The 27,081-nt window shown below is 46.3% G+C and overlaps 1 protein-coding gene across 7 annotated transcripts in view; it reads right to left on the bottom strand.

Moving 5' to 3' along the window:
* Positions 1 to 250: 250 nt before the first annotated feature.
* celf4 (CUGBP, Elav-like family member 4) overlaps positions 251 to 27,081 on the bottom strand; it is a 56,842-nt gene continuing 30,011 nt past the window's right edge. For 2 of the 7 annotated variants that reach the window (XM_088309200.1, XM_088309207.1), the window contains exons 3-14: positions 14,056 to 14,104; positions 11,673 to 11,801; positions 11,034 to 11,113; positions 10,534 to 10,674; positions 9,821 to 9,959; positions 9,365 to 9,517; positions 7,773 to 7,883; positions 6,987 to 7,049; positions 6,582 to 6,662; positions 5,179 to 5,322; positions 3,874 to 4,068; positions 251 to 2,208 (exon numbers count right to left, since the gene is read on the bottom strand). In XM_088309200.1, the coding sequence (XP_088165326.1) occupies positions 3,941 to 4,068; positions 5,179 to 5,322; positions 6,582 to 6,662; positions 6,987 to 7,049; positions 7,773 to 7,883; positions 9,365 to 9,517; positions 9,821 to 9,959; positions 10,534 to 10,674; positions 11,034 to 11,113; positions 11,673 to 11,801; positions 14,056 to 14,104 (1,218 nt within the window). In that variant the 3' untranslated portion in view covers positions 251 to 2,208; positions 3,874 to 3,940. The remainder of the gene's footprint in view (positions 2,209 to 3,873; positions 4,069 to 5,178; positions 5,323 to 6,581; positions 6,663 to 6,986; positions 7,050 to 7,772; positions 7,884 to 9,364; positions 9,518 to 9,820; positions 9,960 to 10,533; positions 10,675 to 11,033; positions 11,114 to 11,672; positions 11,802 to 14,055; positions 14,105 to 27,081) is intronic. The other 5 variants (XM_088309201.1, XM_088309203.1, XM_088309204.1 and 2 more) reach the window with 5 other exon arrangements.

The following is a 27,081-nucleotide window of genomic DNA, read 5'->3' as shown; positions in this document are numbered from 1 at the left end:
TTGAAAAGCTGTCTCAAATAATTAAAAAATGTTTTTTTTGTCAGCACCTCAATGGCACCAAATGAAAACTGCTATCTCATTGGCCTCCTGTCTGCTATGTGGATGGATATTTTGAAACATTGTTTGACCTTTGACCTTTGGGAATGCCGGAGACCCCTGCTGGAAAGGATGTGCTTCCAGACCGGAAATTGATTTCTTTTGCAAAAGCCCAATTCTGACTTCGTCACAGGTGCCTCGCTCGCACCTTTCGTGGCTTTGATAATGCCCGCTTTTATCGGAAGCCTAATGAGCGAGTGCACGTTTGAAAAGCTGACAGACATGGATGGAGCGACCGTGGACATGCACCGAAGCTCACGGCAAAGCTGACAAGTGATATGGATTCGGTTCAAGTTTTGACATCATCATAGCACGCTGGCTGCTTGCAGAAAAGTGTGAGTGATTTTTATTCTTTTCGTTTTGGCGAGCGCAGTGTCTGATGGCAGATTGTGCAGGTGGCAAGGCACACCCTGACGCCGTGACAGCCTAGACGCTACATGCACTTTTTACTGAATGCAGAAGAGAGCGAGAGACATATTCATTTTGGTTCAAGTTTCAAAGAGAAGTGGCGTGTGTGCGCGCGCGTGCAAAGCGTAAAAGATATGTTTGGAATCGAGTCGAAGAGAAGTGTCCTTTTCCTCTAAAATCCGTCCGCCTGATTTTTCTTGAAGCCTGCTACTGAGATGTGGCTTTTTTGCATTTTCAGACAATATTTACAGTATGAGGTGCTTTCCGGCACGTTTGCTTTTGTGTGTCAGCGTATCACAAAAAGGAATGCCTGCAGTTTTTGGGGAGCTGCCAGATTTGCCATTCATCCCGGGCAGAGCAATGTTCAAACTGCAGCCAAAAGAAACCCAAAATAAATCCAAATTACAGCTCAACATAGTCAGCAGCTGTTCTCTACACACACACACACACACACATCTATATCAAATATGTGTATAGAAGTCCATATGTATTTGCTTGTGATTAATATCTGTTTATCCATATATGCTGTATATATGAATACATTTTCTTGAATGCTCATTATACATATATATATATAAGTATATATATATATATATGCACCGCAAATATAAACAAGTTCATATAGATCAAAGATGTTACTCTATCTATGAGGTTAGGATGTTACGTTAAAAAAGATAAGGCTGTGATGCGGAGCAGCCCCTCCCATGCACTCTCCGTCCCTCCCAAGACAAAAAACAAAAAAATGAAGAAACGTTTGGAGTGATTGTAAACTAACAAAGTGATCGTTTTGCCTGGATTACAAAAGCATATTGGCAATATCCATGTATACACACACACACACACACGCGTGTTGTACGTATATATGTATATTGGAAATGTACGTTTGTTTTGAGCCGACTCTCGAGCCAGTTGGCACCGGCTGAAAGAGATGCGGTGGTCCGAGAATATTAGCGCTACAAGTCCTCAGCAATAAAAAGGTTTGGTCTTTTGGTCCCTAAAACAACGAAGGAATGACAGGAAAGACTCCCTGGAGACCGTTGCTATGGTTCTCCTTGGCAATGGTATCCCCTGGAAACGGACAGGCACTCCGAAGCTAAAGACAGTCATCCCATTTCGGTCCTCATCGTTTCACATTCCCGGCGGACGGGCTTCGCTTCTGGAATTTGTTCCTTTGCGGATCGAGTCGCTTGGTCCAAACGCAAAGCAGACAAAAAGTTGCAACCTCCCGCAATCCTCCATTCGGTTTGGAAAAAGTTTCGATTGTTCTTGGCGGACTTTTTCACAGCCGTTGTTCCCTTTAAGAGTTCATCGTCGTTGGTCATTGCAAGTTTTTTTTATGTTTTTTACTTTTTTTTTTTTTTTTTTTGTTTCCCCGCCATTGTTCAAGTAAAAGTTATTGTGGTCCAAAAAAAGGTAGCTGTCATTCAAGCAGGTTTCTGATTCCGAGTGGAAGGGCATGTGTGTGCGTGTGTGTGCATACTGTATGTGTAGAAGAAAAGGTCCTGGGGCAAACGGAGGCGGTCCAAATTCTCAGTGAGTTCCGAAGTTTTGAGTTCCACCCAAAAACTCTGACGTAGCTTTCGTTCTGTCTGTGTGTGTGCCTCGTTGTTCTCTCCTTCTGAAGCAGCCTCAGTCTTCCAGATGTTGAGTTTGCAGTCTACAGCGGGTAGCAAATAATCAACATATAATTCAGCTCTACAAAACCTGGAAAACACAAAAGACACCGTCAATAACATTCGATGATCGGTTCATTTTTGCTGGAGTTTCAAACACAAATTGCGCTTCGGACCATTCGGATCGCGTGCTCGTGAATGTCGGAATGGCGAAAAGCTGAAAGAGTTCAAAGGTCAACCTGATTCTAAAGCGTTTGAGCGGAATGTTTTTGTGCCCGGGAATATGAATTTTTCCTGCCGCACTTTGCCTGCCGACGCGCTCTTTCTATGGATCAGTTAGTTTGTGAGTGGGTGATAAGTTGCCCTTGAATGAAGTCATCAGCAGTGAATGAACGCCGCAGTCTGAACTCTCCATCATGCAGATGAAGGGAAGAGACAAAGAGGAACGGCACAATTACCCGCCTTCCAAGTTATAAATGCCTTTTCCTTTGCAGGCCATTCCTTTCGCTCGGCAACATGCTGACACATTTGCCTTCGATTAGGGGCGCTCTTTGAAACGTGGTTGCCTCAAATGTCCTAAAATTCTCAGCATCAAGCAAGTATTGGGTCAGCCGGCCATTCCCACTTCAGGAAGTTAATAGAATTAAAAAAAAAAAAAAAAAAAGGTTTTGTCCACATTTGAGCGAGTCGAGGCTATTCAGGCGACCTGAACACGCATCGCTCTACGTGCACACGTTGGTTGCATGGTCGACATCTCAATACATGTTTACCCTCCAGCAAAAAAAAAACAACAAAAACAATTTTGCACCCTTGATAACTAACAATTTTGTTGAATATAATGTATGTGAACGAAAAACGAGCTGCCATATTTTCCGGACTATAAGGCGCACCCGCATATAAGATGCGGAAACGCTTTATTCAAAAAAAAAAAAAAAAGCGATATCCAAGCCATGTTGAAAAAAATAAATTGTTTACTGCATGTTCAGAACGATTTTGCGCTGTGAATGCACATAAAGGTACATCAACAGATTGTTAAAAGAGTGCCTTTTAATACGGCAACAACTTTGCTCATTAAAACAGAACAGAGAAAAAAAAAATAAAAATTTATCGTATTTTCTGAACTATAGAGCGCCCCTAGTGGTGAAAGAAAGATTTACAGCAAAGCCGCACCGTGGAATTAGCCGCATGGTTCAAAATCGAGGAAAAAAGTAGCGTCATTATGGTCCGGAAAATACGGCAGTCCTAAGATTATTTTGCTCTTTCCACATTGTTGTCCTGAAAGGCGTTTTAAGGTTGCGTCCTACGGGAACAAAGCAGGACCGTTCCAAAAAGTTGGCAGCCAATCACGCCTCGGTAAAATAAAGAATGGAAATTTTAGGCAAGTTGAACTCCTGCTTCGCAGACGGGATTTGTCTGAATACTTTTTGTCGCTGCTTTTTCCCCATCGACGCCGGATGTCGCTCATCTGTCGCGTACGCCGTCATCAGACCAAAAGACGACGGTGAAATGAACATTTGAAAACGGCGGCATGAAATCTCAACATCACCGTTCTTTGCAAGCAATTTGCAGATGATGCGCTTTTTATGAGGCGTCCGCAAATGTTTTATGACATTTCAGAAAGGTTAACGAAAGCACATCGGGCACGTTCATAAACGGACTTGCCATTTGCGCGTCCGTCCACGCAACGAGCGTCAGCGGCCAATCGGAGCGGCGCGACGAGCAACGTTTCACGCGTGCGGCGAGCTCGACGTCTGACCTGTCTTGCCTGGTGTGCGACAGCGACCCCGGCCACCGTGGACGGCAGCGGCTGGCTGGGGCCGGGGCTAGTAGGGGCGGTTTGCATCCTTCGGCCTCTTCAGCTGCACTTTGAGTCTTTTCATGCCAATCTGGAAGCCGTTCATTGACTGGATGGCAGCTTGGGCGCTGCCGGGGTTATCGAAGCTTACGAAGCCTGACGAGAGGGTACAGAGGAGCGCAGATTAGTTTCAAGCCACATGAGGAAGTTTTACAAAAAAATGTGAGTATGAGATTCGTACATGAAACACTTTGATTGAAAAGTAGCAGTTGGAAGTCATCGGTGTTACAAATCAACACAAGTTGATGGCATATTGCTAAAAGGAGCCAAATATTTTCCAATAATATTCAAACAACAAGAACAAAAACAACAACAGCATCACGATAATTAGAGAGTAGCATGCAACCAAAATCACAATATGAAATGAATTTGACAAGAAAAGCAAAATATCAACGCAGTTGTGCTCTAGTCAATGTTTTTGCCATTTGTGTAAAATCTAGTGACGGAAAAAGAAGCTTCAAATTTACTTCACGAGCCACTTGTATTTGTATTTTTCAACTCCTCTAGGTGGCGCTCTCTGTTCCACTTTGGGGTGACTTGCCATTTCATGAATCTCTTTATTTAAAGCAACAGCGACATCTAGAGGAGTCACAAAGTACGACAACCGGTTCACGAAGCAGATTTGAAGATTCACTTTCCCCATCGCTAGTAAAATCTCAAATTCAAGCGACTGGACGCGTCGTAACGAGAGCAAATCCAAGAGCTGGAGGAAATGTTTTTCTTTTGGAAAAGCAATAGCGCTTTGGAATTTGAATGGCTAAATAAGCGCAGCAAACTCTTAGAAGCGATTCTCCAAAAAAAAAAAAAAATCAAATTGTTTTTCTGTTGTCTCTGTCAAGGAAAATGTTTGCGCGTCATCAGAGTGTGCACAATGATGGTGCCCATTAGCGTACGCTCATTCGAGGGTTTCCTTGACAAATCTCGATTCAATCCTCAGTTACGGTCCAATATTCAATCATTTGAAATTGTGACCGGCGCATGCCGCCAAGGTGCATGTGCCGCCCTTCACAACGGAAGCCAGACTTGAATCAATTTACATCAAAATGTCGGAAACGTATGTTGCACAACTCAACATAAATCCTTTTTTTTTTTTGCGAGAGGGAGGTGCTTGGAGGTTAGCAAGGGGCTGCAGTAAAGAAGGTGATTAGTAAAAAAAAAAGAATAATCAGAATAAATAATCTTCTGGTTCTGTTAATTTTTACCCACCAAAGCATTTACTTTGGTTTGTCGCTCGATCCACAAACACTTTGGAGGAGATGACATTACCGAATGGCAGGAACATCTGCATCAGTTCGCCATCCCCAAACTCCTGAGGGAGGTGGTAGATGAACAGGTTGCAACCCTCCGGCCCTGTACATGGCAGACACAGAGACCGACACAGAGAAACATACGGAGAGACAAAGAGTGAGAGAGCGCAAAAGTCACATTTGACAAATCAAGACATTTGGAGACAATGACCGGACACTTGATTAGGTACACCCGATGAAGAAACAGTCAGAACCTCAAGTGTCGCCCTCACCTACTAGCCTAACGGTGCACAGAGGTGGCCTTTTCTGCATCATCTGTGTGTGACCCAAAACACACACACACACACACACAACCTCCCGGAGGCTAATTAGTACCTGCGGCCGCCTGGCAACATTAAAAGTTGTTGTTGCTTTTTTTAATTTAGACAAAGCACATTAATCAACAGCGCCAAAATGCTTGCAGAGTCGCTCTCATCTTGCTCTCTTCCTCTGCCATGCGTAACTGCTCACCCAATCCCCACTAAGTTTGTCAAGAAGGGACAAAAAAAAAAAACGGAATTAACATCAAAGAGGCGAGTCGTATACTCCGCTCTGCAAGCAACAAATCATGACCTATGACCTACGTAGACGTGGCCTCACCCTGACCAGTCGGCTATTGGCCCAATGTCTATTTCCAACCGGGCCGGCTTGAGACAAGGAGGTGCTGGAAATGATCCAAACCGTTTTTCCGACATGCAACTTTGATCATCTGTCGATGGCGGTGACGTAAATTGACAAGCGGAACAAATAAGTGCACTTGCAGCGTACACGCTTGTTGTCCGGGTTCAGTTTAGCAGGCACGGCTTTCAAACGAGGTCATTAATTAATTTGATATTTTCTTTCTTTTTTTTCAAATGCACAATGTGTGCCTTGGACCAAGAAAGGTTGGGAAACATTTTTTTTTCCTTTCTGGTGTTTGTGTTCCACAAGAGGGCAGCAGGTCCACAAACTTGTGTGATCTCGTTTCCAATTTGCAGCAAGCAAACACTTGCAGCCTCTAATCAAATTTCAAAAAGTTTCATCCATGCATGAACGCAATCGGAGGTGTGCATTTGAGCCCTCACTGTGAGCACAGCAACAAACGCACAACTTGGTGTCACCATGCGAGGGACCATGCTCATGTTTGCCGAAATCGCTGCAGGATCAAACCTGAGGCTTTTTACTCACAGGCCACGCCCACAAACGCGTTTGAAATCAGTCAAATACCGTCCTGGATCTTTCTTGAATTTTGAGCACAATAGAAGTAAGAGCGTCAAAATGTAAATGTTTGTGAGTGGCGCGTGTCAAACAACGGTAGCAGATGCGAAAGATGTCACGTTTTACCTTCTCGTTGCTGCTGCGGGATGATGGTCGGAGGGTGTGGGAAAGCTTGGCTGATCTGGCCGTATGCAGCTGGGTAGGCTGCTGAGGCGCACACACGGACATCAGATAACGGTCGTCACGACAGCGCATTGACACACACGCAAACATGATATGGCAGTCGGCAATCGATCAGATAACAGACAATGTTGCGTGCACGCACGCGCACGTGCTACAAAAAGCAGAGACTAAAATGATGTTGGACAGGCGTGACGCTTTTGGTGTCACATGCTGAAAATGTGAAAATCACATGCAGACAAAGGAAAAATCTTCACTTCTTCCCTCCATCTGGTATACACACACGCGCTCACACACGCACACCCTGGCACACACACGCGCTCACGCACACACACACACTCTGGCACACACCTGCATACTGCTGGACTCCCGTGTAAGCCTGCTGGAGTGGATCAGCTGCAGTGGGACTTTGAGCTGCTCCAGAAGAGAACGCGAAGAAGGTGACGGACGTGGACCAGATTCAAGAAAGAGAAACAACGCAACGCAGGAGTGAGACGGAGCAGCAATGTGGACGGAGGAACACAGAGGAAGGCGAGCGTCATCAGTTGGGAGGGAGTCGAGTCTCAACGTGAGCAAACAAAAAGAAGCAAAAAGGTTCGTTCACGGTGGGAGGTGCTGACTTCGCTGAACGTGCACCCGCTTAATTGTTTGCTCCAAAAAAAAAAAACATTTGCAAAGAATTTGCTCTCATTCCTCAAAATAAATGCAAACAGCCAATGAGACGATGTTCGTCACTTGGTCAACTAAAGTCGTGCATTTTACGCAAGCATGCGAGGGTCATGTCCGTATCATTTGATCAATAAACAAACCGGCTCATTTAGCATTTTGTTTTTAAATGCTGTTTGGCTTTTTGGGCTCCTATGCGGACAAAATCTTTTTTTCAAAAATGACAAGCATTCATAAAAAAGGCTTCGCAAAGAGTGGTGGCCACCAGAACTACAATTTGGCAGAATGCTCAAGATTCATAAAAAGTTGCACAATTTACACGCAAGTGGTCAGTAAAAGCATTCGACTCATTACACAATTGCAATAACGGCAAAGACTTCATCGCGGATCCCTCCGGTGTATTGCGACAACACAACGAGACGACCCGAGTGAAAACCCAAAGAGGATTTGTGCGCCAAGCAAAAAGGTTACCTTCGGATAGAGAAGAGAGAAAGCAGCCACCCTGAACTCCAAAACAACTCCTTGGAGCGACACCCAAGCCATTTTTTTCAGAGTCCTCCCGAAAAACCACTTCTTGCAACACTGCGGAGACACAAAGAAAAAAAAAAAATGAATTTGAGTTTTATTTCTCCTTCCAAACTAACAAGTTAAGTTACAAACCGCAGCATGTGAGACAAAAGAAAAACTTTTTGTTCCTTTGCAAGACACGCATGGACTTCTTTTTCTGCTCTCGGCGCCTGACTTTAAATAAATTTGATTCAATATTACGTTGAGCGCTCATTCAGCCGTTGCGACAAATGTCTTCTTTCTTCTATCAATTGGAATCATCCGCTTCAGAATTGTCTCACATTTTCGACTCATGCACCCAATACAGTGAGAAAAAATGTTTTTTTCTGTCATTTTTCTTGAATGGAATGAAAATAAGAAAAAGGTGCCATCTTACGAACAAAATATCAGCCGCTGTGTGTACATTGCCCCCCCCCTCGTAATAAAGGCACGTCCTCCCGAGTAAATTTGCATCATTGCTCTTCATAATGGTGCACGGAACGTATTCAAAGCAAACGTGCGATACCTCTGAGAGCGCTTAACCAAACAAATATCCTCTTTTTAGTGCAAGAAAGTTTTTGAAATCAATTATTCATTGTTACCGTATATAATTATAGGCCCAATGCTACTTTCACACCCACTTAGAAATTGTCAAAATTCTTGGCTGCTGCAAAGCAAATCGTATTTGGTCCTTCCTAATAATGAGCTTACTTAATTACGGAAGTAGCTCGCCATAAGAGGGTTGAGAGCAAATCATTGGATGCTAAATCTGTATTCTCCCAAGTTTACTTCTTCTTTTTTGGGTTGGAAAGCGTTGCACTTTGTTTGGTAAAAATCAAATCGCGAGAAATGTTAATTTCTTGTATTGGTAAATGAAGTCATGGAGGGAAACATGATCACGACTCGCTAAGTTCTTTTTGCATTTACAGAAATAAAATCCAAATAATACTTTGCTCCTGACTTGGTTTGCATCTTGGCTTGATACGATTTGGTTTCAAATGCAACCTTGCACTTTTTTCAAAATGTGAAAATAATGTGATTGTTCCTCGTCACAATTTAGGATGATTGCTTGACATAAGTAATAAACTTAATGTTGGAAATTGAGCCGAGGGGGCGCGTGTGAAACTGGGGAACGTGCTTTTTTTTCCCCCGCCGTCGTACGACAATAATGTGTAATTGCGCATCCACACCACTAGTTGGCAGTGGCGCGCTCCTTGCCCATCGTGCTCCGCGAGTATTAACTCGATGGTGTAGCTTTGTTTTGCAATGAGAATGCCATTATTTATATTTGCGGCAAAGTGTGGGTGCTAACAGAAAATAATTGAGAAGGACTGCGTTACACCAAGTACGACCTTCAAGACCAACATTCAAATATTGTAGCGTAGAAGGACCAGGTTTTTGGCAAAAACGAAACGGACTTATTTTAAGGCTCTGTACGGTTTGAACATTTGCACGGCGAGTGTCACAAAATGCTGCGATTTCTGTTTGCACTACAGTGCGCTTCGCTCGGGCTTTACCGGGGTAATGGTGTATCCCATTGGCGAAGACGGCCTCGGCAGGCGGCTGTCCATTCGCTTGCGGGGGCGGCATGCCAGTAAAACCATTGACGCTAATGGGAGAAGGGATGCTGGTCACTGCGGGGGCGCTGATGCCTGGAGGAGTGCTGCCGCCTGCGACCAGAGAGGGGAACACGCCCACATTGTCCATGTTTCGCCCCTCAGACATGACGACAAATTCTTGCAAATGTCAGAGGGGGCGGTCCCGTCAAGATGTGAAATGTCGCCGTCTCCCTCTCCTCTTTTGTGTCATGCAAGCGAGCCAAACCAAACAGTTGACGAGAACACTCACGAGCGCCGTAGGATTTCAAATGTGGAATATATCCAAGCATCGGAAGAAACTCGCAAAAATGTTTGCAAATTCTTCTCGCCATTCGGCATCGCTCAAGCGTGTTGGAATGCTTTTGTCGCTCTTACCTGACGTGGGCGTGAGCGGCGCTCCGGGGAGGCCGTTGATGGTGGTCATGTGCTGCATCTGGGCGGCGGCAAAGGCGGCCATGGGACTGAGGTAGCCCCCCTGGCCTACAGACGCCATCAAGGCGGCCTGCTGCTGCACCTGCAGTCACAATTCAAATCATGTCAAAGTTCAACGGCAGCAGCGGCGCAAACATTTTCAGAGGGGAAATGACTAATCCACGACGCCAGACGGAAAGCGAAATGCGTCGTTTCGAATCGGAGCGTAGAAGGAGTTGATTTCGCGTCGTTGGCCAGATAAACTCGATCGCTTCAGGACAGCATTTTCAAACAAGACGTTCTACATGACATCTTTTGAGAACGTACAAAATTGTGGGTGGAGTCGGATCATTTTTCAGGTTTTGTAGAGTCGTCAATTTCCGTGGATTAGAGATTACGTCGCAATCATCCGGAAAGCGTCTCGTCGTCGTTCTGCTTTTGAAATCCGAGCCTCGCTTCAGTGAAACGCCGTCGAGTCGCGTTTCAAATGCGGACGCGGCAAATGTGCCGTCTGCTCGGAGGCGCGTCGAGCGGCAGAAACCAGGACGTATGGCGACACTTTTCCGTTGAAAAACAGCAGTTACTTGAAAATAAAAACATTTGTTTTCTCGTTGAGGCTCAAAAAAGCAAAAGGGCGCCACGCGAACGGCCCCCGAATGTGCTCGGCGACGACTCGCCTGCGCGTACGCTCCGTAGGCGCCAAACTGCAGAGCCATCGGGTTGAAAATGCCCATCTGACCGGCCATCTGCTGCATGCGGCGAATGGTGCGCTCCTTATCCGTGTCTGCGAACTTCACCACCAGACTGGATGAGGCACCCTGCGCACGCACACGCACACACACACACACACACGCACGCACACGCACACAGCAGGCAGTAGGTGAGCACGTACAGATGGACGAATGACATCACCTTGTGTTGTACACAAAGCAAGCGTTTGACTCCTGCCATGAACAACAACACACAAAAAAAATGTTGAGGCGGGCGAGTCGTGAGTCATTTTATTTTGCTTTGCCAAGCCCACCGGCTTCCAAGCTCCACTTTGCCCCCCCCGATGTCGTTGGCATGGGTCAAAGGCAGGAGGGCACACGTTCCCGCGGAGGGATTAACGTGCTGATTTTTAGGAGGTAACGAAAGCGCTTGCGGCGACTCTCGCCACTCCCGTCAATCTACTCACAGGCATGGTCTGGCTGCCGTGAAGCGAACCGATGGCCGCCTGAGCTTCGGCATGAGACGAATATTTGACAAAAGCGCATCCTGAAGAGAGAGAAGACAACGAGCAGGTTAGCGACAAGCAACGGGCTCCCATCGCCAGATCACCATTTGGCAAAGCTCACTTTCATCGACACGCTTGAAATGCCGGCGCGTCATATTGACAAGGCCTCGCGACGAGTTGGAATGATCAAGTTGCCGGTAATTATCGAGCGGCAGCCCATTTGGCCGAGAACGCCGACCGATGGAGTCTCGTTAATGGAGCTTCATGGAGGCATGGCAACGATCAAGCGTGCTGGAACCGTCGGCCGCGGCGCCGCGCGCTGCCACAACCGCGTTTTGCTGTCATGATGCGCGGCCCGATGACATTTTTCTCCATGTGGCTTGACTTGGAAGGTTAATCGGGTTGAGTTGCTTTTTTTTTCTCCCGTCGCCCGTGGACAAAACATTCTAAGGACGTTTCGCTTTGAACTGTACGGACTACAAGCTTTGGTTGACAAGCGAGTCGGCTTTGACGGCACTCCACGTGGGAACTTTGCAAAGTCACTAAATTAATTCCGCGCAGTCGCTTGTGACCCAAAGTCATAAAGAGCGGCCCACTCACCTTTGCTGTTGCCGTCAGGACCTCGCAGGATGGTGCACTCCTCGATGGCGCCGAACGACTCGAAGAGGCGCCGCACGTCATCTTCGGACTGTTGCTTGTTCAGCATGCCCACAAACAGCTTTCTGTCTTCTAAAAGTAGAAGGCGTCGGTTACGATCCTCTTTTGGACAATTTTGTAGGTTGGAGGTCAGAACGGTACCAAGATTGCGGCTGGAAGGCGGGGGACTGACTGTCTGAAAAGGGTCAAGAGCTCTGATGTGTTGTCACAAAGCCATCAAGTTCACGCGGCTGGCAACTTCTTAATTCGCTTCACATCGCTTTCATCCTCTTCGCAAGTTTGGGTCACAACATCCCGTTTGGTGACGTTGACTTTCTTTGTCTTCGAATACACGATTTGGTCTTCACGTTTGCTTCTTGACTCGCGTCTATTAAGCTTTGTGTCAAGTTTTTGTCTACCATAAATCCCTCCAACAATAAGTAGCTAGCTCATTTTCTATTCAAATCTGTTTATCTTCTTACGAGCTTGTTCTGGTGGCACGATGGCCCAACTAAAATCCACCTCCGGCCTTGCTTAATTGAGGTTTTTGTCACTCCCCACCCGCCACCCCAAATGCCGGACGGCCGAACCGTTCCGCCCTGGGACGGACTGCCCCGCTCTGGAGAGTGCAAACGCTTTGCAAGGTCGAACATCTTCGCAGTCAAAGTTATTTGCGTGTTATTACACAACCGAGGCCGCACGTGCCAACTTCTATAATTGGGGTTGCTGATTTGTTGTTAGACAAATAAAATATGAACATTGTGTGTTTTGGCGAGAACAACGTGAGCAAACGCGCGCGCTTGTTTGCGAGAAGTCATGAGGCAAACGACGAAAGTGTGTTCGGACACGACAGCAGATGGTTTGCGCGTCGGCCACTTTGTCCTCACGCGACGTCGACGAATCGCAGCTTTGTGCAAATGGATGTATACGTTGGGAAATGAATGAGCCTGAGAGCAATTGCCTCGGAGTGCGCCCCGCAAATCAACGTGCGTGCGTGCGCGTGCCAGCGCCAACGTGCTCACGGTCCGTTCCCCACAGCCTGTGCCTGACAGGGTGTCCTTGCCGAGTCAACAAGACTAATCTGAGCTCTGGCCTTGCACCGGGGGAACGAAACGGGACGGGGGGTGTTTACAAGAGCGGGGTGCGCAAGTTGCACGTCCTATGCGCACGCATTCTGAAACTCCGCCCCCCCCCCCCCCCCCACTCCGTCTCCCACACACAACCATTGATGGCCAAAGCCGTCGACTCCCCAGGGAAGGCCCCGATAAACATTACAGCTTTCTTTGGGAAAAGGCTGTTAACACACGCTCACACACATTTACGCACACATATTCGGCCGGAGAGCAAATCAATAGACAGCGGGAAGACTTAAGAGTCTCGATGCAAAGCTCGCTCTCTCTCTCTCTCTCTCTCTCTCTCTCGCGCTTGTTCTTTTGGGCCATGACAAAAAAACCCTCTCATTTATTTGCGTCTTTGTAACAGCCGGCAGAAGCATTACCGATATCAGCAAACAGCCATAAAGAGTTGCAGCTACAATTTGACATCTTCAATTGCCTTCTCCATACGTCGATAACTTTTTGGGGGATGGGAAATTGTGTCTTTTATCAATATGAACACTTTTATTCAACACCTCTTTGCTTGTTGCTATTTGATGAATCTTGATTGAAAATGTGTCTGCCCGCAAAGAAAAGTCTACAATGGAGAGTATTAAAGAAGACAAATGAATTAAGAGGATTCAGGAAGACTGAAGATGAGCACTTGGGTCAGATTCAGAAATAAAAAGTGCGGAAGCATCCCTTCTGCTCTTGCAGTCCGCCACTTAAAGAAGCGACAAACGAAACGGCAGACGCTGTCCAAACATCCTTCTTCCGATTCCTCGCATGCTCTAATTCCTCACTTTTGTCTGCTTGTTTTGTTCGACAGTATTTTAAATAATTTATCCGCAACAAGTGCAGCGTTTGAAAGCTGTCTGCTCTTGTTTGATATCACGCGCAGGTCGCTGCATTTCCAAATGTAGAAAATGTCACAAAATAGCAAATCAAAAGTTCATTGGATTGATGCAAAGATTTTTTTTTTTTGTGTCAACCTGCACCATTAAAGGACCAAAAAAAATTGACGTGTGTGCGCCGACTGCACGCGTGCTTGCGAATGCATCCCTTGCATGTGATGCAACTCGGAGCGAGGAGCTGAAGGCCACGCTGGGCAACGCCGGCCAGCACAAGCTGTGTTTCCGTTAACGCGTCGCGAACTGGAGAGGGACCGGCCGGGCTGCGTCGAGGTCCACGCCGTTGCGTCACGGCACAAAAAATAACTCTGCGGGGTCAGAACCAAAGCAAAGACGTCGTACCTCCTCGACTCTCGCTGTCCGCCGGCTTCACCTGGATCGGTCTGTTCATCTGTGTGAGGGAAAAAAGGAACAGACGAGAAACAGAAAGCAGTCAGTAGGATGAACTCGTGTGCTGGCACACATTTTTCTTCATGCCGCCTAAAAAGAAGTTGATTTATTCATTTATTTTTTAAAGAATGACTCCGCCAAATTGCTGGTAAAGTGTCTTAAAAATCTCCAAAGCTGGAGCACTTATAGCCATTGGGGGAATAGTTGGTTGGGAATACGGGCCGCAAATATTATTTGAACGGAGATGAAAGGCCGGGGAGGCTCGGAAAGAGAAACGAGGCGAGTGCTGGAGCGAGGCGAGAAGGATTGTCGAGAGGTAGCTTTCGGTCAGCGCTGACGATCATCACTGAGAGGACGTCTGCCAACAGACAGGCCACAATATTAGGTACAGCATAGAGCACCTGCACAGGCCAATAAGAGATCTGCACCCCCCCCCAAAAATAAATAAATAAATAAATAAAAATAAAACAATTGCACAATTTTTACAACACTAACTTCTAAATGGCCTCTTTTTTTATCATCTGCGGAATTGCACAAAAATGTCCAAAGCAATTTCTCTGGCGAGAAGTAGGCCAGCAAATAAGCTCTTAGATTGTCATGTAGATCCTGGTATCGCCTTGCAATTTTCATGAGATTGTTTCAAAGTTGTCCATGAATAATGCAGCAGACTTAACGACAAAATTGAGGCGCATGCAGGTGGAGAGCTTTCAACTATTTTGCTGCTTCTTGTAATAAGATGCAACGTCAGCGACATCAACAAGAGCAAAAAATAAAAAATAAAAAACCCAATCGGGATAACATTCAGACGCAAAGTAGATTTGGAGGAATTCAACGTGATTGGCTGGATAACAACGGAAGATATTTTGCATTCGATGCAAACGCAATCATCGGTTGCGATGTTAGAATTTGCAGCAAGCATAGAATTGTTTTTTTTTAATTTTCATTTGTTTTTACTTTTTCAATTATATTAGGGCTATTTATAGTTCAAAAAACACATTGGTCCATCTTCAGATCAGATCAGTTTTTTTTTTAATGCTCACTGATTGTTGATCAGCTCAAAAAGTCAGAATGTGTAAAGCCTAAAAATGTTTTTAAGTTCAAAATCATTTATATTTACTCGTCATTACAAGTTTAGTCCATCCAAGGATTTATGTGTGAGACAAATGCAAAATATTTTCCCCCAAATTGTCTGATGAGATCAAACGTTTGAATAATTCTTCAAATGTACCCCCAAAAAATAATGAAATTGTTGAATGCTTTTCGTGTAAATCTCTCCTCTCCATTTTTTCTATTGTCCCATTTCCAACCAGAAGAGGCCCATTCAACAAATAAAAATTCACTTTTCTGAATAATTTGGGTTTAACTGCTCATTCGGCTAAAATGTTACGAGTGCATAAAATAAGCAAATGATGTCCACAACAATGAGGGGCATCACAAGACAAATGTTCAAATTATACAGACCAACACGCACGCACACACGCAGCCGTCCCCCAGCGAGACCTTTCCGCAGCGTCGTTCCTCCTGTCAGACATTCGCCTCCGCCTCGGCACCAAGCTAAACGCTGGCCTCCAATCAATTTTTAATAATGCCAATCGCTATGCTGCCAGGAGGAAGGCTGAGACGTGGGGTGAGAAGAGAGCAGAGCCGAGGATGCGGAGAGGGAGAAGTGGCCGGTCGGGGTGGGGGGGGGGCTTGCTTTGCATTCGGACTGGAGAGAAAGGTCAAGGTTCCGTGCGATGCATCATCAGTGTTTTGCTAAATGTCATTAAATCTTTTCTTTTGAGTTTGCTGATCCACTCATCATCGTAATGAACGTTTCAGATGATCCGACAAAGCCGAAGCCTCGGGGCAAGGAGGACACGGTGTCACCACGCAACACAATTAATGCTCGGACCTCCAGCCCTTCCTTTCGTCACTCTCCGACTCATATGAAATCAAATCATTCAGCAGAACGTTTCTTTCAAACACGGTTAGCCGTCCCTTCTTCATCGTCATCTCCTCCCTCTGTTTGACGGCCAAGAGAGGCCTATTAATGTTTTTAATGTGCTGCGATGCATTATTTAGCAGACTGGCTGTTGAGATGGCAAAAGGGAACGGCGGGGGAAGAGAGGGGGGGGGCAATTGCAGTGAGCGCGTTAAAAATGTGTAAAAGAGGGGCCGATGGCAAAAGTGATCATGAGAGGGCTGAGAAAGCAAACTCATTTTAAACAAAGCTGGCGGGATGGAAGGGAAACATTGGGGGGGGATAACGAAAGAGGACAAAGGGGGGCGATGAGGACGTGGTCAGCGTTTGGGGGTCTTGTGGATGCAGGCCTGCATATTTTAGCGTCAGCCATTTTAATGGTCTGGCCTCAATGGCACCTCATTGCGTCCCACCGCGGCAGGTTTGAATACAACATATGAAATAATTTACTGCCATTGACGGCGAAAGACGTCAAATGTCCATTTTTTTTTTTTTTACTCGGCTGGTCGTGAATGAGTTAAAAAGCACCCGAACCTGCTCGCTTAGATTGATTGCGTTCCGTTTTGGTGCCCAAAAGAAGAAATTCATCCTCGTCATCCGAATGTGAGCGCTGACTCAGTTTGATTTATCGTTGCGACTTACTTGAGCAGCACTACTTACAGTTTCCGCTCATAAACTTTTACATACAGTTCAAAACAATGTTAAGTGGCTAAACTATTATTTTCTTTTGCCTCTGAAAGCTGAGTGGTGTTTCATGGGCTTGCGGCCATTATCTCAGCAACATAAACTGCTTCAAGGTCACTTTTAACATCCAGCCCGTAATGCAGGTTGAATTAGCACCGGACCACTGGACAACGGATCCCAAAACACTTGTTAAAAGTGGACGCTGACGAGCGTCGATTGCAGCTTTCAAAAAGGGACTGCAGTGGCGCTTGCCGAAGCCAGGTGGCACTGTTGAGCAGCGGAAGCAACGAGTGCCGTGCAATCCGAAAGCATGCCAATGCAAACATACTGCGCATGCGCAAACGTGTCATGAAGCTTACCTAACATGCACGTTTACAGCCAAGAGTGGAAAATCACAATGGGCTCAGGCCTCCGAGCATCCATGTAAACATTGCAGATGTAAATATATGCGGAAGAAAAAAAAGGCTCTTGTCTCTCACATGCGTTCTCTGGTCTTGATGTATTCTAAGAGCTTTTCATGCACGCGTGTGTCGAGCGCACATGCGTGCACGCAGGCGGGCTGAGCTCCATTGTTGCCCAAAATCCAACTCAGCAGCCTTGTGTTCGAGCGGCCTTGCAGCGGCGCTTGATCGACGGCTCCAAAAGAACTGCGGCTCCACACACGCACGTACGCACACGCGCCCGTGCGTCTTGATGACGTAACTCGATGACAGAGGTCTGCCTCGGCGGCGGCGCTGCCACACATTCGCAGCTAACTGGAAGCGGAGGGAATACATGCAGTGTGCACTCTATCAAACTGGTGAGTGATTCTTCTGAACGGGCCAGCCAGGCCCGGACGACAATTAACTCCAAACAATGCGGGATTAGAGAGCATGCATGCGCCACAAATATGTAAAAATTTTAGAAAAGGGGTCGATTAACAAAGGCCGGAGGTTGATTTTAGTCCCGTCCACATATCTGCCCATGTGCGTGCGATGAACCAACTTGCAAAACGAGCAAATGACAAAAATTGCCTGCGAACTTGTCTTTAGCGCCACGACCAACTGTTTGTGTACGAAGAGACGTGAGACCGCCGTCAAGTGTGCGTTCAAGCGTGCCTGTAATTCCTTATTCTGACAACACGTAACCTGCGCCTCCCACCGGCTACTGGGGCATACCGTTGTTGGGGGCGGGGTGGGGTGGGGGGGGGGGCAATACCAAAGTCCCTAGAACACCAAGTGTGCGTCCTAACTTGCACTGGGCACGTTTGTGGGGGAGAAGAAAGAAGAAGAAGTAGACTAAGAAGAAAAAGACCAATAAGACCATAAAAAGCCCATCCTAAGCTAAATTAGCCAGCTCATGAGCTTCAAATCTCTCTCAAATTTCTCCATTGTGGGACTAATAAAGGACATCTTTATCTTTAAATAAACCTTTGTCATTTGCGGCGGCGTCATGCACGGACCATTTATTTATTTATTTTTTCAGGGTCGGGGGCTGACAATTTTTGCGAATAAGGACAGAGGGTCGAGGCCGGAGGGCGTCAAGGGTCAACACACATCATACCCGAGGAGAGAGTTTGCCAACATTCTTTGAGACAAGGCAGCCATTTTACATTTGAAAGGCTCACCTGAACGTCTTCACAAATTGTTGTTCGATGAAATTGTTCACTAAGCCAACAAATTCACGAGAAGCCACGTTTGTCAAGTGGAGACTCAATTCAATTGTTCTTCTGTCATCTCATGGAAGAATATTTCACGGCACAGATGGATCAACATTTTTGTACGAAATGAACAAATGAATCAATCCATCATTTTCTGACAAATGAACAGAAATGGGATCATTTCCGTCTCGCAACTCGCACGGCACACGAGTTGCGAACAACACCAGAGTGCATCGTTGCACGCTCCATCCTAATGAAAGCAAGCTTTACGAAGCTCTGGACCGCAGGTGGGATTTTCTCATTTTCACCAGTGTCTCCAAGAAGTGCTTTTGAGGGAGACGGCGAGAGAGAGCGAGAGAGGAGCAGTGCAGGCCGGGTCATTTCATTATCACAGTGAGAAAGCACTCCACGGAAATCTCCGGGGAAGCAAGGAGGGCTGCCTTCATAATATAACCCCCCCCCCTCCCGCCTTTGTTATAACTTGCTCTGTTTTACATGCTCCAGCTGACTGCTGCTGCTGCTGCTCTCCCTTCTCAAACACGAGACTGTCTATTAACTGATTCTTAAGAGGATTATATGCGATATGATGGGGGGGGGGGGCTATCTTTGCAGGAGGAACTGAGAAAGTTCCCTTTTTAAAAGACGCACCTTTTTAATAAAGCTAATACGTATTTACTTTTCGGAACTTTGCTCTCTCTCTCTGAAGTCTGTTCAGTCAGCTGCGACTTGAAGCAAAGCCTAAAGAAAACTTTTCGTGGACTTTGTCAATCTGGCCTTGAACAGTGACGAATGAATAGCCATCAGGTTTGATTTCCACTCATGTTTCACAATTTTTCACAAAAAAAGTGGACCAAGCAGCACAGATCAGTGTCATCGTGACAGATGACGACCAAGCAAGATGCCGCTAGGAATTCGAAAGAAAAACACAGGTGGGCGTTTTCACATCACGAGACCGGAAGATGACGATGAGAAATTCTTGACAGGATCCACCAATCGGCCCTCGTGCGTCAGATGAACCGACTCGCGACAAAAACGGAGTCGGGGGCTGACAATTTTTATGAATAAGGCCGGCGGGTCGAGGTCGGAGGGCAAGGGGGACTGAGCGACAAAAAAGGGTCACGTGCCCAGCTCTGTAAACAACGCACATGATAAATGTCAAGCTTTCCGTGATAATGTTCACAGATAAACACGTCAGACAAAAAAAGATATTAGAAAAAGTATTTCTGAAAAGTGAAGTCTAGAAAGATTTTTAATTGTTTTAGAAAAAGCGCGTCACAAACGATTGTGTGAAGCGACAACTGTTGAATGGACAGAAAGTAATTTCTATTGCACTCTCTTATTTATCTAATTTATATATTTGTCTGTATTATTGTTGTAGTGCACTGGAGAGGGGAGCCTTCTAATCTCGTTGCACTCTTGAGTACAATGACAATAAAGGGATTTCTAATTCTAATAACGTCACTTTGAAACGAACGTTGTTCCCTTGAAAATCATGCCATCATTAACGTGACTAAGTGACTTTTTCCACGTAACTATGGCAACAGGCTAGCAAAGAAGCCTTTCATGAAACGCTTTTTTTTCACTTTCGTCAAGCAGGATTTTCTGCAAAACGAAAAAAACTCTGTAGACTGCACCCGAAAAAAAAAGTACTTTTGCCGTCGTGACCGCAACTTTGTTGACGAGAAACAAGCGCACGCGTCAATATCTTCAGTCAGGTGCTGCTTTGCTGATGCAATTCTTTTTCTCTGGCTGAGTGCAACGAACAACACGCAAAAGCAGCTCTGCGTATTCATTAGGAGCCTCCGTCCAAATCGCGAGCCGAGAACGTGCTCCGAGCGACGAGTGCGTCAGAATCAAACACGCAGCCGCGGCTTTTGTCGGCCCGTTTGTAAATGCGGCCGCTCGTTCATCATCGTGTCTCCACACAGGCGGATGAAAAGGAAACACCGGCACATCACAAAAGGAGGCACGTCGGTCTGTCCGACTCTCTGATCATTGCTTAAAACTTCAGCAACACAACGGAGGCGAGAACGATTGACAACTGCACACACGAGCAACAGGGCAAATATCGGCCCCTGTAATGCCCAAATCGATCGTAAAACGCAATCGGGCATTGATGGAAATATTTGGAGTATGTTGGGGAGGTGTCAGGACGACTTTGTTTAAGGGCTAACTGCAAACAAGAGGACAGGCAGGAAGGGGGCGGGACTCCAAGGTGCGATTTCGTATCCTTTATTGAACTTGTCTTGCAAGCAAACAGACATTGAGGCACAACTAAAAATATTAACTGATTGAATCTGCAAATAGGCAAATGAAAATATGAATTCGATACAACTTGCAAAGAATATTCAGAATATATTAAGAGAGATACACCGTCTAAACGTGAGCGTTCCAAAATATAGAAAGTAAAAAAAAAAATGACAGTAAAACAGCACCATCTAGGGGCCACACAAATAACAACATTCAGTGACGACGGGGAAAGAACGACACATATGCAATGCAAATTCATCGCTCCTTTGTCAACGTAGCAAGGGGGCGGCGGCTGGGAGACAACGCCAGAAGAATCCATGCCCCTAAGCATCATAAGGAAATTGTTTTCAATTCTTAAGCGAGATGAGAGTAAGCAATTTGAGAAACTACGGCCACAGAAAACGTTTTAAAGGCCGAATTCGATTTCGTCGCTAAATGAGTTCCAAAACTCCGTCAATTGAAAAGCTGCCAGTGATCACCCCCCTGCCCTCCCGCTTCTTTCTCATTTGCCTGCAATTGGCGGAGAACGCCGATGATTTGCTCTCATCCATTGTTTGATTTCACATTTCAGAGCTTCTTTGATCTCCTTCTGCTTCCTTCTTACTTTGTCGCCGACGTCGACGAGTGGGACGCTCTCTCCCGCAGTTCCAAACGAGAGGCTAAAATGCAAAATCTTTCGCTTCGCTTTCCACATCTGATTATTCTGGCAGCGTCATCCTCTTCCGCTGTGAAAATTTGCTGTCGAGCAACGTAAACGAGTGTGTGAATAGTTATATTTATTTTTGTTGCGTGGAGCTGATGCATAAAACAGCACCTTCCCTGTTCCCTCCGTCTTTTCAGGATGGCGCGAGAATTTCATCGCAAAAGAGGGGAGAGAATATTGTCACGCGGAATGTGGGACCAAAACATCGCCAACGAGCCCAAAATGATTTAGGTAACGATGGCCTCGGAAACACGTGCTCAAGATGACTCGCTAATTCAAATCAAATTGTAATTTTCATTTGTTGAACTGACGCGTTTTTGCGTCAACGGTGCATCGAGTAACACATTGGAGTTGATTTGGCGGCTAACGTTCTTATTTGTAATTTTGATTAATTTGGCGGCTAACGTGAACATGAATAGCGAATGCGGCTCTTTGTGCGCGTGTGAGCTCCGCCGTTGCGGCCGTTCTTGAAATGTATTATGTCCTCCTCTCACGTTGAATGCCTGCAGATGATTGACCTCAGAATCTGCAACATTGCGGTTGAAATCAGAACAAAGGTGGACTCTGTCAGCCCCGCTCGATCCTCGGCTAATGGAGGACAGTGAGAGGGGGGGGGGCAAACGCGCACTCGCTCTCGCAAACAACACGACCCATTGCGAGGCTTACATAATTAGACGCGCAGCACCTTGCAATCAACAACTCTGCCGGCCTATCGCTTCGACTATAAAAAGAAAAGATCGATGTGTGGAGGCGGACGAGGGCGGAGGTGGCGAGCGAGGCGCTGAGAGAAAGAAAGAGGCGAAGACGCACAGAATGAAAAAGTGTGAGAAAATTGGTGCGAGAATGAAGGTGTCGCTGAGGGGCTCAGTAGCTCGCAGTTTGTGTGCCCGTGCGCGCGCGTGTGTGCGTGCGCGCGCGTGTGCGTGTCGTGAGCAAAGCGCACCTGCATGTGTGTGACTACAGGAGTGGAAAGCTTCAGGGCGTGTGTACGTTCGTCTGCTGCAGCGGATGCACACTTGCAAGGGAACAAACTACAAGGACGAAACGTGATAGAGTTGGCCAGTAATTGAGAGGAAAAGAACAAAAAAAGAAAAGAAAGAAAAGCTAACTAGAGCAAGAGAGCAGAGGACAATTTTCAGCCTCTAAGCTCACTGCATCGTCTCGGCTTTGCAGAATATAGTGAAGATTAGACCAGATGAGAAAGCCATAAATTCTACTTTTCTCTTTTCAGCACACAACATAAATCAGAGCTCTTGCTGGCGTTCCATCACTGGCTTTTTGCTTTTCACTTATCTAATGAATAAAAAAAACCCCAACAAGTTCAATGCTGTCATATTGTGCAGCCGGTTTCTTTTTGTGAAAGCGCTGCACAACTTTTGTTGTCGTCTGCACAGATGAGGAGAGGCTTTCCCATAATATTCATGAGAGGCTTGACTGTACATGCAAGACGAGAAAGGCGCACATGAAAGGCGTGTGCGTTTCCAAACGTTCCTTAAAGCAGATGCACATGCAAATATAGGGGAAGGAAACACACACACTATTAGTCTTAAACACACACACACACACACGTGTAATTGCCTTGGTAAACACACACACAATTCAAACAGTCGTGCTCTTGCAATATTCAGAAGAAATCTTGGTCGGTCTCACGGCGGTTCTTCAGGCCTTGGAAAAGCGAGACAAAGCCAGCGTAGCGTGAAAACAGAACAGAACCTCAAAAAGAGGAAAAGACGTCCCTCCTAAGCATCATTTTGAAAGCGCAAAGCAGCCGAAATCCGTTTATGTGGCTGAGTTGTTGTTGAGCGAAAAACAAGAGAGAGAATTACCATCAAACACGTTCAGCATCTCAACTCCGGCAAAGCGGACAAATCTTCATCACAACATTCGGCATGACGTTGCCATGATTGCCGAGTCAACGGTGCAACATTTTTCTGCGCTGCCATTCCAATCAAGGCGAGTCGTTTCTTTGATTTCTTTTTTTTTGGTAAAGAGCTAAATCTGTTGTGTTAAAAGCAAGACATGAAGAAAGAGAGGCCAAGACGCAACAGTGCCGTACGAGTGGAGGTCACCCCCCCCCCCCCCAAAAAAAAAAAAAAAAAAAATCACCTCCAAACTTCTCGGCTCACTTGACACACTTGCCGCCCTCGCGCCGCTCGTTCAAAAAAAGAGAAAGAAAGCAAAAGAGGCGACTGCGAGTGGAAAATGAGCAACACGTGCGGATTGTTTTTCATGTTTCGTGCTGTCATCTTTTTCTCGGCGTCCTTCTCTTTTCATTTTCATTTTCGTGCCGCACGTCTCCTCCGAAGTGGAAGGTTTGAAGTCGCGGCGGTACTCGGTTCATTTCGGGGGAAGCGGAAAGTGGAAGAGGAGAGCGAGATTTGATTTCATTATTAATGAAAGAAAACTTCAAGCTTCAAATTGAAAGTGAATGAGATCACCTGCTGAATTTCCTTTCAAAGGAGGAGCTGGCAAATGAATCGAAAAGAAGGCGACCAAAATAGAATGAGGAAAGTGCAGGAAGAGGACTTCAAAAGAAATTGCAGAGATAAAGAGGAAATGCTGAGTTAGCATTGCCCAAAAGATTTTAAGCAAACGTCTTCTGATTGGCTGCACTTCAAACGACAACAATTTTTTATGAATAAGGTCGGAGGGCCACCCAGATTGCGGCGGGCGGGCGGGCGGGAGGCTGAAGGGTCAAGTGCCCAGCTAAGAAATACTTTTTGGTGATGTTTGAAAGAGCGATTCGGATTTTCTGCAGGGTCAAAGGGCAAAAGCGCCAGTAAATGTCTGTTGGTGAGCGACGCTAAAGTAGCCGACGGGCTAAATGAATGGACTCCGAGGTTACGCTTTGCATCGTTGACTCGCTCCAAAGTTGACGTGCTTAATTCCTCGCCCGTCAAAGTCAAGTGTCTCGGCGCAAAATGAGTGTCGTGAAAGTCATAAACGTAAAAAAAAGCGCCGGCGCTTTCAAGCCACTCCATAAAGTGCTTCTTTGTGTTCCTTTGATGAGGAGAATGAAATCCAACATGAGTTTCCTCGTGCAGACCAAAATGTTGCGCACTTAAACGTGTTCAAGACAAAATAAAAAGCGTCCAAATTTCTCAGGCTGGATTTGTATTTTGTGTTTTCTCCGAAGGGAAAGCAGATCGATTCCGCGCGGATTACGAGATGCTTTCAAATGAAATGCGGAGCCACATGAAGGTGCCACATCATGCACGCGTTCAATTTGTTTAATGAAAAGTGCCATATTCATCATTTTGCCACGAATATCAAGATCAATAAATAATAAAATTGCATGGAGGTAAAAAAACACAACATAAATGCTTCCCTTTGCTGAATGTTGAGTGACTGACATTTGGGCCAACTAATCATTTAATGCCGCGCGCGCGTGTGTGTGTGTGTGTGTGTGTGTGTACATCATCAGAAAGTGAATTATGTGAGCTTTAGTGACAATAAAATGGAACGACAAGATCAACTCCTTTTTTTGGGCGACGTTAATCTCGGCGCGATCGGCCCACAAAACTTTTGGACTCATCTCGGGAATTTTTTTGCAAAATCCAATCTGGTGCAGCGCACACAAACTCGTGTGAGGAAGCAACGCCTTGCTTCTGGAACGGGCTCACAACTTTATTGAAAATGCAAAATGCATCCAAAGTCATCTGGAGAACTTTCCACATGCACAACAAAGCCGGTGACCCGAAACAACGCAACGAAGAACTTCAGCAGGCAGAAACAGGCAAAGTCTGAGACCGGCCAAGTCAACCACCGGACCTGAACCCAATCGAGCATGCATTTTACCTCCTGATGGGAGGAACCTCGCCAGAAACAAACGAGACCCGAAAGAGGCTGCACTTAAGGCCTGCAAAAAACATTTCAAACCAAGAACACAACAAACTGGCAAAGTCAACGCCTTGCAGACGATTCACTTAAGGCAAAAAAAAAAAAAAAAAAGTGAACCAAAACCAAATATGAAATGTTAGTGACTTGAACTTGGTCGAGGCAAACGATAACCCGGCCCGTTAGCCGACTCGCATGCGCGTCGACTTTCACTTCCGAATGTCAAGTCCATCCCACATCCAACATTTGCCGAAATCTTCGTCCGTGCACGTTATCCCGCACGTCCGGGCCGATTTCTTCGGGGGTACGCCAACGTTCCGGCACTTCTGCAACTCGGCAGTGGCGCCGCCTTTATTTTCATTAGCCGTCAGGATCGGCATTATGTCATTCTTATGACAGCGCTCGCCAATATGTCAGCTTCTTTAGGCCGAGTGCATCCATCTGCGTTACGATATATCTGGCCGTAATATCTTACTGGCGCTTGGCCGGCGACAGTCGCTACTATATGGCGCCATATCTCTACTTTGGCCTTCCGTGACCCTCACCGCACCCACGTACCTAAAAATCATCCCCATAGCGAGCGTTTCCAACGTGACATTGCCTCCCTTCGCCAGGAAACAAAAATGTCGAGCGGCTCGCCAAGTGGCCGAGGAAGACGGATTTCTGCCGATATCTCCGCCGGTGTCGAGTGAAGAGGACCTCGTGGCCGTTGGGAGCGGCCTGTCACAACTCCAGAAACTCTTCCGTTGAGCTTTTCAGCCAGCTCTCAGGGGCTTTGCACCACCACTTACCAGTTGAAACAAAAATCCATGGCTTAATGATCCAAAACAGGAAATAGAGCGAGAGAGGGAAAAAAAAAAAAGAGAAAGTCCCTAAAACAAGAAAATGTCTTTTGGCAAGGGACATTCTGTCCTGGGCTTTCATTTGTTTGCTTGTATGTCTGTGTGTGTTGAGAGAAAATTTGCTGGAATGGTAAGTGAGTGCGTGCACGTGTGTGTGTGTGTGTGCGAGCAGCTTTGAAAGAGTGAGCTTACCCTAGCTTAGTGGCGCAAAACATATTGATTTATTGATCGGCTGTTTCACCCGCTCGCTCGCTCTCTTTTGCTCGCTCGCAGGAGCGGCGGCTGCAGCGGGAACTTAAAAAGCGGACGCAAAGAAAGGGAAGTGTGTCCTATCGGGCAGCCTTTTAACCAAGGACCTCACATCATTCCGATTTATGGACCAAGGTCACGACCAAATCAAAACCTTGACCCATCTGCGAGGATGCCGATTTATAAGCGCCTCGTCGTGGCGAGCGCCGGCCACTTGGCAGGGGCGAGTATTCTTCTCCTTGGCCCCCGCTTCCCCCGTGGGGAGAAGCGAGAAGTGGATCAGGGCCTACGAGAGGCCGCCTGTAATTTGCGATTAGCCGACAGGATGATGTACAATCTCCGGCTGGTTGAACTCTCCGTTCAAAAGAATGTCACCGGCGCGGCCGTGTCACATGAAGCGAAGCGTGCCTTCTCGCTAAAGTGGACGAGAGGCGCTCAAGTCGCAGTCGGTAGCGGCGGTCGCGCCTTTTGAAGATCTGTAAAGTTGAAACGGCGGTGAGTCGGGATGGAAAGATTCAATGAAAATCGATTGAGTCGATTTCAAAGAATCGATTCGCAACGACACGTCGAGCAGAGCCGCGCTCTCACGTCTCCGCTGCGAACAAAAGTGAATGCAAACGATGATGTCGAATGAGAGGTGATGGAAAATTTTCCATCAATCGAAAGCGAGAAGTGAAAATCAAACCAAAGCTGAGTGAATCGTTACGATCGAGCTAAAGATCCTCAAAGAGGCTGAAACCAATGTTTTATGGAGACTTCAAATTGGCAAAGGGCCTATTTAGTCGCAAAAACGACAAACCCGTCGCCATCG

Source organism: Idiotropiscis lumnitzeri, chromosome 11 (assembly GCF_059441095.1).
Source record: "Idiotropiscis lumnitzeri isolate Australia: NSW breed Sydney's pygmy pipehorse chromosome 11, RoL_Ilum_1.0, whole genome shotgun sequence".
NCBI lineage: Eukaryota > Metazoa > Chordata > Actinopteri > Syngnathiformes > Syngnathidae > Idiotropiscis > Idiotropiscis lumnitzeri.
Note: the sequence above shows the minus strand (reverse complement) of the source record. Positions and strands in the feature narration are given on the sequence as shown.